Source organism: Bombyx mori, chromosome 21 (assembly GCF_030269925.1).
Source record: "Bombyx mori chromosome 21, ASM3026992v2".
In the NCBI taxonomy this organism is placed as follows: Eukaryota; Metazoa; Arthropoda; class Insecta; order Lepidoptera; family Bombycidae; genus Bombyx; species Bombyx mori.
Window position 1 is genome coordinate 1,406,375 of NC_085127.1, and position 19,996 is coordinate 1,426,370.

Genomic DNA, 19,996 nt, shown 5'->3' on the forward strand with positions numbered 1-19,996 from the left:
ATGTGTGGAGTAACGAGAATGGATAGAATACGGAATGAATATGTTAGACGAAGTCTGAAAGTGGCACGTGTGACAGAGAAGTTGAGAAGTACGCGTTTGGGATGGTATGGACATGTTATGAGACAAAATGAAAATATGATTGGTAAGAGAGTGTTAACCAAGAATGTGGAATAATATAGAGGAAGAGGTAGACCTAAGAAGAAATGGATGAATCGCGTGAAAGACAATATGTGTAAGAGGGTAGTGAGCGAAGAAATGGTATATGATAGAGGAGTATGGAAGGAGAAAACATGTTGCGCCGACCCCAAGCGACTGGGAGAAGGGCAGGAGAATGATGATAATGGAGTTTTCCAGAACGAATTCCCCTAAATCACTTTTAAGATTAATATTAAAAATTAAACAGTAAACAGTGTTAGTAATATAATAATAAACTAGTAATATAATTAAAAAAAAATAACAAGTATGCATATTAAATAATTATCTCAGCGATTAAACACTGTCGTTGCATTGCAGGATAGAAAAAGACGATATGTCGTGGAAGCGGTCCCACTGGCGGGAGATGCAGCTTATTCTCCAGCAACAGGGGACGCGGAAGGACGGTCAGTCCCCAGAGACGCAGAAAGAAGGCGTCGACTGCTGCCCCTCGGTCCTCGAAATGGTCATCAAGAAAGGAGGCCGGACGGTCAACGGACTGTATGTTGAGCTCTACGAAGACGGAGAGAACAAGCAGCGGCTGTTCGAGCTGACGTGTGCACCGGGGATCGTGGACATGCCGTGCCGGTTCATCGACGCAAGACTCTACAACGACTCGAGATGCGTCCAAAAATACTCCTACTCGTACGCGTTAGTACGGCCTCCCCCCCAGTCTTCGGCCACGGAATCTCCTCACCAGAAGTCCGAGGGACATTTCTCGGTGCCCGGCTCCGATGGCTGGTCGATGGACTACGTGAAAGTGCGTGCTGGTTGTGAGTGCCAAATTAAACCTCCAAAGAACACTCGTAAGAGACACAAGAAGAGGAAACGTAACAGAAGAATAGTTGAGAACGATGAGACCTGACACCGTCGGTGCGTAATTGTGAACCAGTGGGATAATAGTGAGAACTGATCGAGAGTTTACGGTGTGCTTCGTACTGATGGTAGGGGATTTGCGAAATCAATTAATACAAACGTTACCGGAATATTTTTGTTGAGTATTTTGGTGTTATTTCGGTGTTTGTCGATATTTATTATTATCGGGAAAATATTTAAAACTATTTTTTTTTGTCTTAGTAGCTATTATCGATTTATTGGATAATGTGCCTTGACCGGTGCGCCTTGTCACGGAAGTGCCGGAAATGTTATAGAGGAAACGAAATGTATTTTCGGGCGTTTTTAAATTGAAATGTAATTTATATAACGACATCCAACAAGATTAACGTATTCTCGCACCAAAACAGACGCAAAATGTGCATAATTCTTTTTTATATGTTTTTTAGAGATCACTTCGTTGAAGCCTAAATTCTTAACGCTGTCTTCTTCAATCTGTGTTTTGCGGTAGGCAGCGGCTTGGCTCTGCCCCTGGTATTGCTGAAGTCCATGGGCGACGGTAACCACTCACCATCAGGTGGGCCATATGCACGTCTGCCTACAAGGGCAATAAAAAAAACAACTCAATACGGAGTATAGGTCTCTCAATATGCACTCCATTATTTTCGGTCTCTTGCCTTTCCCGTCCAGTCCTTACCAGCTACATTGACCAGGTCGTCTGTCCACCTCATTGGTTGTCTACTCACCTTACGACGTCCAGTACTAGGTCTCCACTCCAGTACTTAACGCTGAGACATTTCTTGAACACCTCAAAGTCTTAACAAACAACCATCCTTAACAATAAACTATTCTGATTATATTTTAATTTAATTAATTAAAGAAACGCATAGTTGTGGGTAAGGGTTATGAGACCGCGAAGCTAGGCGCAAAATCCTTTCTGTTGTTACGCACAAAGCGAGTTTGAAGGGTGTGACCAAAACTCAAGATGGGTGACGGTATTCTGGTGTATATGGCCTCCAGGAACTTTAGATCTCCTCTCTTAGGATTGCTGGCCAATGACCCTGATCACCAGGTCTGGACGAACGATCGAGCTCAATATCATCACAAAAATGTGTTGAATTTATCAGAAAGGAATAGATGTACAGACGTGCTCACAGACCTACAAGTCTCATACAAGAAGTCATAAAAAAATTACACGGGGTTAGCTTAAAAAAATCTGAACTATTCGATTGATCTAGCAAACGTGCTGCGATATAAGCTAGGTTAAACAGTAGAGCTCTGAAAACATAAAATTAAGAACAGTTACGTCCGTATGCTTTTCGTATTAAGACACAGCTATACAGATTTTCTCGCAAGAACTTTGATAATTATGAAAGGAACATTTTGACACAAATTCCATCTTGCTCACACTCAGATGTTAATTTATGTATGTGAGCGGGACGGCAAATTAATATTATACATATAAGTTACAGTAACGCAGTCTGTGATTTTAATTCTGTTCAATTGAAATAAAAGGTGTTAACATTAGACCAGTGGCTCTCAACTACGCTGCCGCGGCACTTTTGTATACCGCCATATTTTACCAATTTTATTGTTAACTATTAAATTAATATTATTAACTTATAATTAATCCCTTAATAAACACCCTAGTATATTTTTACATATTACTTTACTTCACATTCAAAATAATTAACTATTTTAGGGTAAGCAAACAATTTCTTTGTGTGTCGTCAAATTTTGAAAACGTTAAAAATGTGCCGCGATGAAAAAAGTTGAGAATCACTGCTTTAGAATAAAGAAAATTTTTTGTGAAAACTTATACATTTTGAAAAGAAGATAGGTCGATATTTTGTCATATAATTTACAACATTAAAATTACATTATTCAGTACCAAATTCAATTTATTTTATATAATAATATACCCATATCATTACCTACCTCCCCTCTGGGGCAGTCAGGTAAACAAAACCAAAAACATTCACAAGAAACATAGCAATAATGACATCTAGAACTATCTTTAAAAACACTACTTTCAGCTCCTGTCCATAGAGGTCACTTTAATAAATAAAAATACGAATTAAAAATGTCAATTTTATTTTTATTGGTGTCTTTCATGTTTAATGCTCTCTTCACCTTTAAAATTAAGAGTATTTATTCAATTTAACAATTAATGATTTTTTTTTGTTATTATTTGTATCAGTACTTACTTAGGTATAAGTGCGTTGAGTCAAAGATCTGTATTATTTTCTATTTTTTATTACTTTTACTTTATGTAATGTAGTTGTTATAAAATAAGGAATTATTTTCATTTATTTATACTGTTTAATACGAGGTATTCCGATAATAATCAGTATGAATGTTAGTTTTGTATGTAGAACCGCTTACATATTGTTTTATTGTAAATAATGTAAAATGTGAACAGACAATAGTATTCTGCAAATATGAGATTATGCTGATAAATATTTTTATTGTGCATTTAATGTGTATTTCAACGTTGCGAAACTAGCGACATCTGTCGCTGCGTAGAATAAAACTAAGAACACTGTTGAATTTATTTACATATTTAACGCATTAACCATATATTAATTTTTAACATAACAGTGCCATTTCATTTATACATAGTACTTTGTAAAAATTACCTGATCGACGTAATTTATACATACAAAGGCTGTTTGTTTAAAATATGAATCCTTCTGGAAATAAATAGAACTAGAATATCCACATTATGAAATTGTAAACGAATTTGAGATTAAATTTTTGTTGATTCTTAATAAATTATAAACTGGAATTGCAATACGTCACATCACAATGTAATTAATTTACATCTGTAAGTTTTTTTTTTTGTTGAAGTCAAAAGTGAATAAAACAAGAACCGAAATAGTAATATTTATTTTATTGTCATACTTTTATTACCTAATACCTAACCACGAACTAGATTACATCTTAATCTAAGAGTCTTCATAAAGAAATGTCATTACAAAACATAAAAAAATTTATAAGCAAAAATTAGATTGTTGATGAAATCAACCGTCATGATCTGGAACAAAAATAAGAAAATTATAAGAATGTATTCAATGAATGCCTTTTTTATTTGTTTCATTATTACCAAAAGGCTTCCGTGCCGTGGTGGAAAAAAAAGAGTCAAACAATGCTAATGCGAATGACAGTCTGCATAAAACATTTCCAACATTTTTTTAAAAATAAGTATTGAAATTTAACTGCGTATTAAAAGTAGAATTTTTAATGTACTAATGACATCTAGCGACGAGTGACAGTACCTGTTCACGTTAAAAATACCCATGTATCTTTTTTCAGCCAACAGACGTCCACTGTTGGACATAGCCCTCCCCCAAGCCTCGTCACAACAATCAGTTCTCCACTGCCTGCTTCCAGCGGATAATATAAATATACATATACTCCAAAATATCCACACATACCTAGGAATACAGTGCACAAATACATAGCCGCGAAGCCGACTGCTACTGCTGTAAATTGTGCAATACCAGCGGTGCTCTTGCGCTCGTGCCAATTTGCTCTCTCTCGTGGAAGAACTTCGCTCACAGTCACGTAAAGCAGTGTTCCCGCCGCAAGTGCCTGTAGTGCCAAATCCAGTTAATAGATGGCGCTGTTATGTGGTATTTAAAAATGATAAATGAAGTTTCGGAGAATACTAAATTATTACTGAATTATTACAGAAATATTAGATTTTTTTATTTATAGCTTAGATGGGTGGTCAAGCTCACAGCCCACCTGGTGCTACGTGGGTCTATACTTGGACCTAAGGACTCATATCTCAAGGTGGGTGGCGGCATTTATGTTGTATAATATGTCTGTGGGCTCCGGTAACCACTTAACACCAGGCGGGCCGTGAGATCGTGCACCCTGCTGAGCAATAAAATAAAAAGTACAAAAACATATCTCGAAAAACACCTACCTGCATAATCGGTACCGCCACAGAATCCTTCAGCGTTCTGACATTTTCCAAGGCTGCTCCCATGCCGATTCCGGCGACGGAGCCACCGCTGAATATAAGGATGCACACCATTTGGGCGCACATCCGGCCCGGCAGACTAGCGCACAGCTCAGCGCCGAGGCAAAACGCCACGACAAACTTGTGAGAGGCGACAGCTCCTAGCAGAAGCAGCACCTTCAAAAAAGAAAACCATTTGATTAGATTCCTTTTTTTTTATTAGGTTAACACAACTGGATAAAATCTAGACACATTGAACTTATTTAAAAAAAAAAAAAAAATATTTTAGCATTCACCATTTTGGGTGTGAACAGATCTGCTTAAGAGCGTTTGTGCTTAAGATAAAAATATCGTTAACTAATATTAAAATTAAGACAAAGAAAAAAAAAAAGAAAAAAAAACAACTGCATATAAAAACTTCCAAAAAAAACAATCAACAATAAAAATAAAAAAGATGGAAATTAATGTTCAATAATATAAAAATGAATTGCTGTTCGTTAGTCTCGCTAAAACTCGAGAACGGCTGGACCGATTTGGCTAATTTATAAAAAAGCTTAGGTCTTTTATTTATCGATTGAGGCACTACGAAGTCTGCCGGTTCAGCTAGTGTTCAATAAAAATTCCGGGACTACACTATTTATAATTTATCTAAAATGGCAATTTGTTCTTGAACTAGTTACAGGTGAGCCATTCGTGAAGCTCTCTTCAGTCTGGCTAAAATCACATTCTTAAAGTAATAATCTGATAATCACTAATAAATAGCTAAGCAGCGGCTTGGCTCTGCCTCTGGCATTGCTGAAGTCCATGGGCGACGGTAACCACTCACCATCAGGTGGGTCATATGCTCGTCTGCCTACAAGGGCGATAAAAAAAAAGCTTAGGTGCAGATATCGATGTACTGAAAGATCGACTTATTAATCTAATTTCTGTTCTAAAATCATATTTCGCCCTAGTTAGTAGTGAAGGTGACAGTGCTTTTTTACTGGAAGTTATAATTCTTTGCTTTTATGACGTCCTGGTACACTTAGGATAGAGTCGATAGAAAAGCCTAATTTCTATACTGATAATATTGTGTTTTGTGAGCCCGCACGGATAGGTACCAACCACTGCCCCGCCTATTTCTGTCGTGAAGCAGATTACTGAATTAGCATTGTTGATGTCTATGGCCTCTGGTAGCCAATTAACACCAGATGTGTCCTGTCAACTCATCTAAGATCTAAGCCAAAAAAAAAAACCAGCCAAATGAGAACAGCATGAAAATTGTGTAAAAATATTGTGACTTTAAAAGAAGTCAGAGGTGAGTATTTTCTCCTAACTTAGGAATACCAGAAACGCATTTATTGAGCACGTAATCAATACTAAAAATAAGTTAAATTATCTACGGAACAAAGATCCGGTGTGCTTAGTGCGAGTTTCTTAACGTTCTCGATGGCGTTTTTTTTTTTTTTTTTCCTACCTAAGCTGATAGCCCTAGCGGCTATTTCAGCGTAGCCTTAACTTTAGTAGGTGAGCTCACGGGGCTCAAACCTGACGATGTTGCTAACACGAACCCTAGCAAGAGTCGTGCTTCGCAGAATCTACCACCGGATCGGAAACGCGACCCACTGAGAAGATCCGGCGAGAAACTCAGTGGGCTGTGTCTGAGAGTTAATTTACTCGTCGAGCCCTTCGTCGCAAGCGACGGGTTCGACGAGAACGGTGACCGGTGCTTGAAGTACCTAAAAGCACCGTTAGTGGATCAGGAGGATCCGAGATGACGTGTTTAGGGCGACGTCGACTGCTTTCCATTCTGTCCGCAGGATCGGGAATGTAGTTACCGGCGGCCACGATGAGAGGGTTCTCGTGTCGTGCCGCTTTATCGAAGTGGCGCATGGACGCCGACTGAAGATACTTACTGATGGACTCTAAGTCCAGGTCGTCATGGAGGTCGACGTTCCTGACGAACCACGGGGCTCCGACGGCTATCCTGCAAAAACGGGATTGAATAATTTGAAAGGATTTTAAGTGTATGCGGGCCGCGTGAGCGAACACTACACTTGCATAGGTCATGACGGGGCGTATGCAAGTTTTGTAGAGTGTCACCTTATTTCTAAGGGACATTTTACTTCGCCTACATATCATCGGGTAGAGACGTCCTAGAATGAAGGAGGCACGGTCGCGTACCGTCTTGATGTGGGGGCGGAATGTCATCCTACTGTCGAGGGTGACGCCTAAATATTTGACCTTCGGGGCCCACGGTATGGGCTGGTCGAACATCGTGATTGGGCGAACGGCGGGGGCGGGGTTATTGACGCGCCTAGTCGGGAGAGGGATGCTCAGCGTGGTGTTCGGAGGGCGACCCCTTTTGAAGAGCACCGCTGTGCTTTTCGTGGGGTTAATGTCGATGCGCCACTTCCGGAACCACTGTCCCATGGTGGTAGCTGCGGTCTGAAGTCGTCGATGAAGCAACGCCTTCTTCCTACACGAGTAGTAGATGGCGGTGTCATCGGCGAAGAGCGCCAGATGGGTCTCCGGAGACCGGGGTATATCGTTGATATACAAACTGAATAGTAACGGGGAGAGGGCGGAGCCTTGCGGGACTCCGGCTGTGACGTGACGGGGCCGGGAACGCGTTCCCTCGACTCGATATCGGAACGAACGGTTCGACAAGTAGTCTCGTATGATGAGCACGAGCCTGTCTGGCACTCCCATGTTATACAGTTTGTATATCAAACCGTTGTGCCAGACTTTATCGAACGCCTTCGCTATATCGAAGAAGAGGGCTCCTGTCGGAGTGGGTTTCCGCCTGTTCAGCCCTAGTAAGATGTGCTCCGTGAGGCGGTGCACTTGATGGACGCACGAGTGTCTGGCGCGGAATCCAAACTGCTCGTCTATAAGAATTTTATTCGCGGATACGAAGTCCCAGAGGCGTTTACGAAGGAGCCGTTCGTAAAGTTTGCCTATCGCCGGGAGGAGACTGATGGGGCGGTAACTCGCGGTTTCGTTCTTCGGTTTGCCCGGCTTGTGTATGCCGATAACGTCCGCTTCTTTCCACGCCGCGGGAAAGATGCAGTTCGTCATAGCAGCATTTAATATGGTGGCCAACATCGTTATCAGTTGGGCTGGTAACAGTTTAAGCGCGCGGTTGCGGATGCCGTCGGAGCCGGGAGCTTTCCGTGGTTGTAGGCTATCGATCGCCTCCTTGACCTCGGAAGTGGTAATGGGGGGTAACGCGTCCGAGGGCGGCAGGGAAGCTCTGCGCTCGACCTCCCTGTCGACGAACTCGGTGTGTTCGGGGTCCGCGTGTTGAGTGCTGGTGGTGCACTGCTCTTGCAGTGCATCGGCCAGCAACTCTGCCTTGTCATCGTCATCGTAAGCCGGTGATTGGCCTGAGGGGCGTACGAGAGGCGGCATAGTGGCTATAGTTTCGGACTTGAGGGTCCTAGCTAGTTGCCAGTATGCTTGGTGAGTGGGCGCGAGTTCTTTTAAATAACTATCCCAGTTTTCGTTTCGGGCGTCGCTCAAGCGGGATTTGACCTCCCGCTGTAAGCGACGCATCCGAGTCCGGTTTGAATCCGTGGGATATCGATCATAGGCCCGGATTGCCGCGTTCCTAACTCTAACGAGGTCCCTAAGATCGGGGGAAAGTCTGATGCGGTGGAAGCAGTCCTCCACATCAACTTGCTTTGAAGATCTTGTGATCGCCGTCGAGACGTGATCAGTGAAGATATTTATGGATTCGACGGTGTCCTCGGGGGATGGAGTTGAATCCGGGCCGCAAGGGAGGATTGGTGGAGCGGTGTCAGCTAAGCACGTGCCCAGCTTCTTCCAATCCACCATGGTCCTCGTATCTGGTTCGCGGTTGAGTGGGCGACCGAGCTGCATGACGACAGGTCGGTGGTCTGAGTCGAGTTCTGACATTGCCTCGATGGAGCGCAAGCGCAGAGTTACGTTCCTCAGCAGTGCCAGATCTATTGTGCTCGGACGACGCGCGGCGTTGTACGGATAGCACGTGGGGGTCGGGGGGTTGAATATCTCGAATGTGAGGTCGTCTATGAACGCGTCGAGACGCCTACCGTTCACATTCGTGCGATGGCAGTTCCACCTAGTGTGGTGGCAATTTAAATCGCCTGCCAGAATGACCGCGTCCCCCATACCGAGCAGTGTCTCGAGGTCACTGCTCAGGAGGGGTTTGTCAGGAGGGAGATATACGGATGCGATGACGATCGGCTGGTGTCCCGTCAGCGCGATGCGGCACACTGACGCCTCGATATGTAAGAGCGAGGGAGTATCGAGAGGGACGCAGTGCAGGGCCCTCCTATAGTAAATGACAGTACCGCCCTTGCGGGTGGAGAGTCTGTCATTCCTAACCATGACGTAATTCGCGACTTTGGGGTCGCGACGCGAGGGCTTTAGGAAGGTCTCCTGCACCAGAAGGATGTCGATGAGATTGTCACGTAGAAACTCATAAACCTGGTCGCGCTGACGCGCGAGTCCGTTAGCATTGTAGAATGCTAACTTCAAAGAATGGGGTTTTAATCTCGCGTTGCACGCCATTGATTACCGGTAATCAAACCAGCGTGCGCTGGACGGACTCGATGACGTCGATGTACTCGAACGTCGCGTTTAGGCGGTCTTCGGCCGTGACCGCTCTGCGCATGGCGTCGGCGAACGCACGCATGCGGTCTATGTTTATCGCGGCGATGTAGTCGCGAATAATGGTAAAATCGTTTGAGTGCGCGGGGCCGGGGCGAGGCGCGGGACCGGGCGCGGGCGCGGGGGCGGGGCGCGGCGCGAGTAGAGGTTGCGGCGCGTACCGCGGTTGGGGTGCCGGTGTCGTTCCTGCCTTCGTGAACGGCAACGGTTTCGCCCACGCGGAGACGGTGGGCACCGGAGCCGGTACGAAAGCCGGTTTCGGCGCGCGGGGCGCCGAAGTCTTTGGGCCAGCGGTTTTAGGGGGCGCGTTTGCCGGGCGCTTCCGTGGAGCCTTGGGGCATCCACGGTAGTTGGCCGTGTGTCCCTGCTTGCGGCAGAGTACACAGCTCGGCGGCTCCGTCGCTGTCTCTTTCACGCGCGAGCAATCGGTGGTCGCGTGATCTTCTAAACATTTCACGCAACGCGGTCGCGCGTTGCAGTTACGCGCGGAGTGGCCATATAACTGGCAACGGTGGCACTGCCCGGGAGTGCCGCGTTTATAGGGGGCCTCTACGGTGACCCCCGATAGACCGCACACGGTGCGGAGACATGAGGCAATTTTCTTGCCCTCCGGTGTGGCTTCTAGTGCTACGAGCACCATATCATACGCGAATTTATCGCGCCCGCTGTGCATCCGGTGCACGCTTATGACGGGGTAGGACTGACCTACCAGGTCATTTTTGATTTGCTCGACGTCGAGCTCTTTCGGGACTCCGCGTACTACGACGCGGAGTTCGCGCTCCTCCTGGAGCGCATAGGTATGATACCCTATGCGTTCCTTGCGGAGGTATGCTGTCAAGGACCTATGGTCGTCGGATGACTCTACTTTGATTTGTATTCCATGCGGAATATTCCTCGCATGGAGTACATTTATCTTGTTGGCCTTAAGGGCCAGGGAAACGCGATCCCAAGAAGATTTTTCCCGCAGGATGACCGGCGGCGGCGCGGGAACTTTTCGGACGGGCGCGGGCCCGGGGCGCGGCGACGGGGTTGCGCGGCGAGGGGAGTCGGGTGAGACCACGACTTTAGGCCGCGACGCGTTCGCGGCCTTCGGTTGTTTTGGCGCCGCGGACGGTTCCACGGCGCGGGCGCGTTTTTTCCCGCGCGCGACGGTGGTGAACCCTTCCGAGGTTCCCGGTTGGGGACTCGCGGCGGACTCGTACTCCATTTCCGACTCGGAGTCGGAGCCGGAGCTTGATGACGCGCAAGACGCGATCGACGCAGGCGCGGGGGTGGGGGGCGACATCGGCGAGTCGCGAGGTACCGGCGCGGGGGGCGACAAAGGAGAGTCGCGGAGTGCCGGCGCGTCAAGGCCGGCCTTGTAAGCTTCGAACTTCGCGATTATGTCCGGACAGACGTCGCGGACGAACTTAAAGAAGAGCGCGCCATTGGCGTCACTCATGGTGAGTGTGTGCCCGGGGGGGGCGTCCCCGGGACTTAAGCAAACTCGCCGAAAGGCGAGTCCCCTGAGTGGGATTTATACCCCCTGCGCTGTACCAGCCAGCAGTGATTTGCAGGGGGGGGATGCCTATGCCGTGAAAACGGCAGTCAGCTGGGATTGGGGTGGAGAGTTTGGGAAGGTGGGACCCCACTGGGTTGTGAGTGCCACAACAAGCGGTGATCGCAGTGGGGGTTCAGTCTTTAAAAAGACTGTTTTGCACGACGGATAGATAAATAAATTTAATAAATGGTAATGAATGAATGAATGTGAATTGGCGTTTTCGAATGCAGAACAAACGAATTCGAATTGCTTTTTCGACCCAAGGTCGCTACGCCAGCGCCCGTGCGTCAGGAATTCACAACAAAGTCGCGATCGACGCGACAGCGACAATGTCGTGTAAACCAAAACACAAGTTCGCGACGGCAGCGACAATAATTCGAGAAAACACGTCCGGACTCGACAGCGTTGCAAACGGAATTGTCGATGGCGTAAAAGTTAACTCAATATTTGTATGGAGTTCGAACGTTCACCTTCGTTTGCCGCTAGAGGCGCTGTTTCTTTTTTACGCTATCGCGAACATTAACAAACCCGCAGTAAGCACACAGATCGGGAATCGAATCCGAAAATCATGAGACAAAGCGGAATACGCACGGGACAGGCCTCCCTACAACCTGAACCCTACAACCTGCCTTAACATGGTCACTGTCCATAGGCTCCAGTAACCGCTCAACACTTGAAAGTCTAACTTACAACCATTCGTCTAAGATAATCAAAAATACGAACGATTAAACCAGATAAAACGCATTGTAAAATCGTTCATTATCATTGCAATATAAATGATAATGAACAAAACGAAATGATTCGATAACAAAACTAAACGCTTCATGCGCGTTCTTACGATGAATATTATCATACACTTGAAAGTTTACACGCATTTTGATAATCATAAACAAACACGGTTTTTGTATGTAGGTCAGTTGTCACAAGAATTACTTAATTTAACTGCCTTATGAAATAATTTCAATTGAAACAAACAACACAATAGTAGGTGCGGTATTATGTGCGTCATTAATGTAGGATTGGTAAGAACGAAACGTATGAAAAGAGTGTGGAACGTAGCGTTAAGATGTGAGTGAGAGAAAACGGGAAGAAATCAAAATCAAACCCGCAAAATTATAATTTGCGTAATTACAGGTGGCAGGACCTCTTGTGAGTCCGCGCTGGTAGGTACCACCGCCCTGCTTATTTCTGCCGTAAAGCAGTAATGCGTTTCGGTTTGAAGAGTGGGGCAGCCGTTGTAACTATACTGAGACCTTAGAACTTATATCTCAAGGTGGGTGGCGCATTTACGTTGTAGATGTATATGGGCTCCAGTAACCACTTAACACCAGGTGGGCTGTGAGCTCGTCCACCCATCTTCTAAGCAATAAAAATAAAAAAAAGAAAGGGAGAAGAGAATGACAGACATAATGACAGAGAAAAACATGGCGAAGACGGTTAAAAAATGAGCAAGACGTAAATAATAAAAGTGTTAATTAATTTTAAGTTATTATTATTATAACAGAAGATTTTGGAATAGTGGAAGTTTTATTTTATGCGCTGCGGTCCCTATTCTACATTAATAAAACCAGCCACAATGGATCGGGTACCAGAATCTGCTGTCGTATATCAAGAGTTGCAGAGAATATTGGTAACATATTTAGGCGTAGGTCTAAAAGGAATGCTATGACGCGTCTTCCTCCGCGAGGATTGTGGAGAGTTTTCAATGGTAGACAGCGGTTTAACTGTGCCCCTCATCCGTGAACGACGGTAGCCAGTTACTGTTACATTGGGTCGTATGCTTGTCTACCTACAAGGGCAATTAAAAATATAAGAAACTTAGCCACTACCTAAAATTTGTTGAGAGCGGCATATATTTGAAAAATCCTTGTTACTATAAATTGAGCTGTGGCTGTGGGCTCTCATTGTTTTTGACGTGACAACGTCTTAAAAATCGATAATCACCGGCTGCACGCACGTAAAAGTGTCACGTTCCTTAGCACAGAAGCGACAGCGCGGAACAAGCGACAGAGAGGCACAATCGGCTTAAGCGTTGGTTTGTGACACATTTATGTCTCTTCTCGCGTGACCTCAGAGCTAGCAGTTCGAATATTTCTGCTACTAACGTCATCACGTAAAACTATTGTCCGTATACCGACTTCACAGAGAACCAATTATTTTTTTAAAGTTTTTTTAGAGATGGGGCAGTGGGCTTCAACAGTGTTTCACCATCGGGATCGGTCTTGAGCTACGCACTTTAGTCCGGTCAATGACTCTGGGCTTTCATATATAGGACAAATTAAGAGACACAATATATCGGTCAGAGTTAATAAGCACATTGCGGACTTCAAGGTTACATACAAGCGGGCATACAAGTCTGCAGTATGTCAACACGCTCTGGAAAATGACGCCAGCCACTTTATTAGATTTGACACAATCGATATACTGGCTAAAGAAAACAAGCTGAGTCCACGTATGATGCGTGTGATTATTAAAATTCAAAAAGCATCCTAACTTTTATGAAGAAGGTGGTTGGTGCTAATCTAACACCTGGGATGACTAAGCTGTCAAGTCAAGACAAAGACCTCAAGACACCGTTAGGTCTTTGTGTACGTAAAGGAAACGTAAATATTAACAAGTAAGAATAGTTATAGAAAAATGAATGGTAGATTGAAATATTTACAATTTTTTTTATTTTTTTTTTATTGCTTGGATGGATGTACGAGCTCACAGCCCACCTGGTGTTAAGTGGTTACTGGAGCCCATAGACATCTACAACGTAAATGCGCCACCCACCTCGTGATATAAGTTCTAAGGTCTCAGTATAGTTACAACGGCTACCCCACCCTTCGAACCGAAACGCATTATTGCTTCACGGCGGAAATAGGCGGGGTGGTGGTACCTACCCGTGCGGACTCACAAGAGGTCCTACCACCAGTGATTACGCAAATTACAATTTTGCGGGTTTGGTTTTTATTACACGATGTTATTCCTTCATCGTGGAAGTCAATCGTGAACATTTGTTGAGTACGTATTTCATTAGAAAAATTGGTACCCGCCTGCGGGATTCGAACACCGGTGCATCGCTACATACGAATGCACCGGACGTCTTATCCTTTAGGCCACGACGACAAATTTCGTGATTATCCGTTACCACGATAACTAAAGTATAAGAAACGTCGCATATACTAAAATGTCATTCCCGATCCTGCGGCCCGCATGGTAAACAGTGGACGTCACCAAAACACGTCATTTCGGATCCTCCCGATCCATTAACGGCGCTTTTATGTACCCCAAGCACCGGTCATCGTCCTCGTCGAACCCGTCGCTTGCTCGACTTGCTTGGGCTCATCGAGTAAATTAACCCACAGCCACAGCCCACTGAGTTTCTCGTCGGATCTTCTCAGTGGGTCGCGTTTCCGATCCGGTGGTAGATTCTCCGAAGCACAGCTCTTGCTAGTCAATGTTAGCACCGGTCAATGTTAGCACCGTCCTCTGGTTTGAGCCCCGTGAGCACTCCTACTTGTTATAGTTACGTTAAAATGGCCTGTCAAGGCTATCAGCTTAGGTAGGGGGAAAAAACGAGAGCAATCAAAATAAGATTAAATCGTAAAAAAAAAAAAAATAGAAATAAGTTTAGTTTAAAAATAATTTTCCACATTTCAAATGGTGGGCGCACTATACCAGTCCCTTCAGCTTAGACATCAACTGCTGACCGTATTGCTAGTAAGCCGAGTAGTAAGCAATACGGGATTGTTCATATACATCGCACAACGTAAAATCCAAAACATTACAATGTTTTTTAATTGAAATAAACTTTGACAGATTAAATTAAGTGACTTTAGCACCAGTTCTAAACGGGTACATAGCTGATGAGCTATTTAGTAAAATAAAGAACACAAACTAGGACTATAGTGTTGGCAGCACAACGAAAATAAGAAATCGTCGTGGCCTAAAGGATAAATCGCCCGGTGCATTCGTATCGAGCGATGCGACCGTGCCGGTGTTCGAATCCCGCAAGCAGGTTTTTTTTTTTTACTGATATACGTACATAATCTTTTTATGAATAACTTCAAAATTTCATAAAATTCCAGAATAACATCGTGTAATAAAAATCAAGCGCACACAAATTTTAATTTTCGTAATTACTCACAAAGTATCATATGTTTCCACACGCGTAGGTACCACCACCCTGCCTATTTCTGCCGTGAAGCAGCATTTCAGTTTAAAGGGTGGGGAGCCGTTGTATTATAAAACTGATTTTAGTATTTGATACTCTCATTTTGTTTATTTTTTGTTAATTTTAACTATTTTTATTGCAATTATGGGGATGTTCTGTTTTTGTCATGCATCCACTTGATGTCCAAGGGCAACTTCGGTAGGAAAAGCGTCTACCGTCTGTTCGAATGCAAAATTCGAGTGTTCTTGTTAGTGGCTGAGAAAAATGCGAGTATTTTTATGAAGAAGTTTATCTGAATCACAATATTAACTAAAATATGTACCTGAGTTCCATCTTCTTGAAGACCAATAGCCAGACCTTCCAGTAGGCTGTGAACGAAGAGAGCGCATAACAATCCTATTGTTCCTGATGAACTCCTATTGCACGGAGCCGTATGACTCACGTGGCACATTTGAGGGTTATCCACCTCACCGGGACATCGTTCTCTCAATTCTCCATCGCGATTCAGCAAAGACGATCTCTCAGTTCCATATCTCAAGCCCTGATTGGCCGGACTTCCATGATTGATTTCAGTGGAACACAGATGGAATATCTCATCAACCAAGTAAACAATGAAGAAACCAATGCAGACCATTAGCTCTGAGTAGTTCGGGTATTTTTCCCTTGCTTCTGGCAACATGTGGACGAGGGAAGTGGCCAGAAGCACTCCACCACCGAAGCAGAGGAGGCAGGATAGCACGAGAGGGTGCCGTTGTCTTGCGCTTTCCGAAAAACATGAAGGCAACATACCACCAAAGAAACTCCCTAAGCCCAGCGCCAGCATCGACACGACCTTGGCCGTGGTCACATTCATGATTTTTAATATTTATTTCGATAATCGCACGAGAGTTTTATATAGAACACTGGATTTCGTCACTGTCAAACTACCGCCGAGATGGGTAGTTTGAAATGTATTTTTTTTTCTCTACCGAACACGACCGCTCTTTCGCCTTGACTGATCGTCACTGACTACTGACTTAAAACGCAAATTGATTGTCCCGTTTTTATCTATATTTACACGCTGTTATCAAAAAAATATGTTTAAAAAATGTTTTTTTCTACACACTTGCAGGCAGCTTTGAGCATTCTGATAGAATAGCGTTATAGTTGATATCTATATACTGTTTTAAATATACTTAATTATTTTTTTTAACGATTCTTAAAACCATATTACAGCCATAAAAATTAAAAGTTAAAATTTTTTTTTATTGCCCATGTAGGCAGACGAGCATACGGCCCACCTGATGGTGAGTGGTTACCGTCGCCCATGGACTTCAGCAATGCCAGGGGCAGAGCCAAGCCGCTGCCTACCGAAAATATTCAACAATCTGGATTAGAATTCAAAATAGGTGCATACAGAAAAAATAAAAAAATTGAACAGATGCCTAAATACCATGTGTGTACGGCAAAAGTAGATATTGCGGCAAATGTACACATTTTCCGGTAAATGCACATTCGCCTCCTCGTTAGGGTAATGTGCATTCAACTAACATTTAAAATTTCAAAGAAGGGAAATGCACATTGAGTTCACAACGACCATGTCGTTTTGGTAAATGTGAGCATGGCATACAAAATACGGAATCGCAAGTGCTAGTAATGCGCATGCGCATGCACACCACTACAACCTACTAATAATTTAAAATATAATTTTACCGGTGATAGGACGTCCTGTGAGTCCGCACGGGTAACCTGCCTATTTTTGCTGTGAAGCAGTAATGCATTTCGGCTTGCAGAGTGGGACAACCATTGTACTACAAAATTGAAAATTAGAACTCATATTTCAAGTTGGATGGGTCATTCGCGTTGAGAAATCTATGGGTTCGGGTTTCAAATTAATCTTAGGTGCGTCTTTACACCACGTGTCCTGGTGAAGCTGGAAAGGCCTCCGGGCTACCAGTAATCTTTCAATCATAAAAAAAATAGTATTCGCGTTATGTGCATCTATGGAAAAAAATTGCGATCACTTCATTTTTGGGCTGGCCTAAAATAAAAGACGGTCAACTAATCACTGCGAGCCTTTTAGGTTTTTCCCCATTTTAAAACAGGAAATATGAAATCGTTGGTCAACGCCGCTGAATGAGGTCATGAAATGATTCAAATGTGTTTTTTGTTTGCCTTATTATTTCAAACGTAATTTAATTTCGCTTAATGAACCCGAGATTAAACCTTGAAAATATTATTATCTATATATATTAATACGTGAAGCAAAAACTTTGTATCCCTTTTTACGAAAATTGCGCGGACGGAGGAGTATGAAATTTTCCACACTTATAGAAAATATAGAGAAGAAGTGCACAATGCTAATATTTTTTTTAAATAATGCATAAAAGATACATTAAATCAATAAAGAAAACACTACACACACTACATACCATGTATTTGACGCACACACGCATGCATACTATTTATTGTCAAACTTTTGTTCTTGACGTCTGTTGTCAAATTGAGAATAGATTAAATATTGTTTGTCTTTATTAATATTTTTTATAGTTAAGTCTTGGCGAAATTTGTGATTATAGAAGTATAAAATACAATTATAATAGTGTACAAACTGACAATTCCTATTAGTTATAGTCGAATTTCGACTACTGCGGGACCTCTACTTTATAATTATTATATCTTCGACTCACGGAAATCAACTACTAGTGAATGCGGTGTTTTTTTAAACACCGTCCATAGATCAGTTCATGGCCCGTCTGATTCGAAGTGAACACCGGAACTCAGGAACTACAGGAAAAATCTGTCGCTTATCATCTCCCAATTAAATTAATCTTAATCAAGCAATGAATGAAATGTAATCAAATCTTAGCTGTATTTTTTTTTTTTATGTTAATGCACTGTCGATTGCACCTATAATTGAGGTGACATCTGCCATGAACTTTTGTCAATTTGTCAATGTTTTGTATTGATGATCACTTTGTTGGTGCAACTTAATAAATAAATAAATAAACTCATAGGCGCAGTAGCGTGTGGTTTTTCGTATGCCGATAGCCTTTAAAGGCTATATCAGCGTTACCCTAGCATGTAGGTGAGCTTTCGGGGCTCAAAGCGGAGGTGTTACTAACACTGGTCCAAGCAAAAGCAGTGCATTGCAGAATCGACCGCCAGATCGGAAACGCAGTTGCGTGTACGACATCGCGATAAGGCCGAAAACTTCCTTCGTGCCTAAGCTGCAAGGGAGGGGAGGGGCGACTGCGGGATGAGGGGAGGACGCGGAGTATGACCAACCATTGAAATGATTCATAATGCGATTTGTATTACTTATTATATTACGAGCAAGTCGAGTCGAACGAGAAGTTGAGTAAAACAATAGTAAGTTATTACTTTGACAATAATTATAAGTTTTTTTTATGAATGAGGGATTACTGTTGGCACGATCGCCTTTCCAGTTTCACCAGGACAGGTGGGCAAGCAAGGGCTCAGCCAGGAGGTGTTCTTAAGCTGTCAATAAACGTGGGAGATTCAAATATGCTGTATCATTGAGTTAAACAAATTTTTTTTCCTCTCTAAGCTGAGAGCCTTGAGAGGCTATATCAGCGTAACCTTAACTAGTAGGTGAGCTCACGGGGTTCAAACCTGACCTCGTTGCTAACACGAACCCTAGCAAGAGCCGTGCTTCGCAGAATCTACCGCCGGATTGGAAATGCGACCCACTGAGAAGATCCGCCGAGAAACACAGTGGGCTGTGTCTGAGAGTGTTAAACAAATTATCGTAAGAGTGTATTTATATCAGTGTCCTGTATTGTTTATTCGCAACTTGGGTCGCGTTTCTGAGCCGCTGGTAGATTCTGCGCAGCGCTGCTCTTGCTAGGGCTAGTGTTAGCAACGTCGTCAGGTCAGAGCCTATGAGCTCACCTAGACATTCGGTGAATCTAGTATGATCCCTCAAGGTTACTAGAATAGGTAGGATACGATTACACCAAAACAGAGACAGTTAGCTATATAATTGAAAGTTCAGTTAGCTTAGAACGAACAGTAAAATTTCCTTAATAAGCAATTCTTATATGGCAATGAATTATATTATTATGCAAATCCATGCAAGCCTTTTATCGCAATTTCTATTATTAAAAACAAGGTTTATGAAGTCTTGCGCGGATCTAGCGTGCCCATGACTTTCGACAAGGGTCTCGAAATTTTTGTTATAACGGAACAGCCATAAAATCGGATAATATAATTTCTTGGTAAATAAATTCACTTAGTAGGGCTTCCTGTGTGGCCGCAAGGGTAGGTACAAGCATCCTACCTAGTTGTAGCGAAGAGCAGTTGCAGGCTCCGACTTGAAGGATGACATAGTTTTTTTTGTTTTTTTAAAAAGGTATTACTAGTGGTCGGAAGTATTTTTAATTTCAGCAGGACTGCCAGACAGGAGGAGCGAGGCTTACTAACAGCAGCCCGAGCTCCTCCGAAAAGACTTAACAACTCAAAAGGCAGCTGCTTCAAGAATACATCTACTACCGGATCAGAATTGCGACTCGCTGAGAAGATGCGTCGAGAAACTCAGCAGGCTAATAGGTATTGGTTAGGAGCCTGATAGGTATTGGTTAGATTTCACGTAGAACTATTTGATGAGTTCGACGTAAGTGGTTACTGGAGCTCATAGACATCTACAACGTAAATGCGCCACCCA

General features: G+C 43.6%; 2 protein-coding genes and 1 long non-coding RNA gene across 8 annotated transcripts in view; 2 read left to right on the top strand and 1 right to left on the bottom strand.

The window, feature by feature from the left end:
- LOC105841531 (uncharacterized) overlaps positions 1–3,910 on the top strand; it is a 273,844-nt gene extending 269,934 nt beyond the window's left edge. For all 5 annotated transcript variants that reach the window (XM_038018428.2, XM_012689788.4, XM_062674641.1 and 2 more), the window contains one exon: positions 514–3,910. In XM_038018428.2, the coding sequence (XP_037874356.1) occupies positions 514–1,057 (544 nt within the window). In that variant the 3' untranslated portion in view covers positions 1,058–3,910. The remainder of the gene's footprint in view (positions 1–513) is intronic.
- Positions 3,901–17,357, bottom strand: LOC101746897 (zinc transporter ZIP3). Of its 2 annotated transcripts, XM_004925384.5 has the most exons (4): positions 15,653–17,357; positions 4,961–5,173; positions 4,464–4,620; positions 3,901–4,063 (listed from the first exon to the last, which is right to left on the bottom strand). In XM_004925384.5, the coding sequence occupies exons 1-4, from the start codon at positions 16,181–16,183 to the stop codon at positions 4,050–4,052; spliced, it is 915 nt and encodes a 304-aa protein (XP_004925441.1). In that variant the 5' UTR covers positions 16,184–17,357; the 3' UTR covers positions 3,901–4,049. The 2 variants fall into 2 exon arrangements, with proteins under 2 accessions (XP_004925441.1, XP_062530613.1); XM_062674629.1 differs by having other exon boundaries at positions 3,901–4,620.
- Positions 17,358–18,212: 855 nt separating this feature from the next.
- On the top strand, positions 18,213–18,836 carry LOC134200846 (uncharacterized). The gene is made up of 2 exons (XR_009975917.1): positions 18,213–18,681; positions 18,759–18,836. It is a non-coding gene; the product is annotated as an uncharacterized LOC134200846 (long non-coding RNA).
- Positions 18,837–19,996: the final 1,160 nt, after the last annotated feature.

Excerpts from the sequence above, each read along its gene's own strand:
- LOC101746897 (XM_062674629.1), bottom strand. The coding sequence starts at position 16,183 with ATGAATGTGACCACGGCCAAGGTCGTGTCGATGCTGGCGCTGGGCTTA. Across the intron at positions 5,174-15,652 it reads TTCAAGAAGATGGAACTCAG|GTGCTGCTTCTGCTAGGAGC; the intron begins GTACATATTTTA and ends TCTTTTTTGAAG. Across the intron at positions 4,621-4,960 it reads TGGCGGTACCGATTATGCAG|GCACTTGCGGCGGGAACACT; the intron begins GTAGGTGTTTTT and ends TTGGCACTACAG.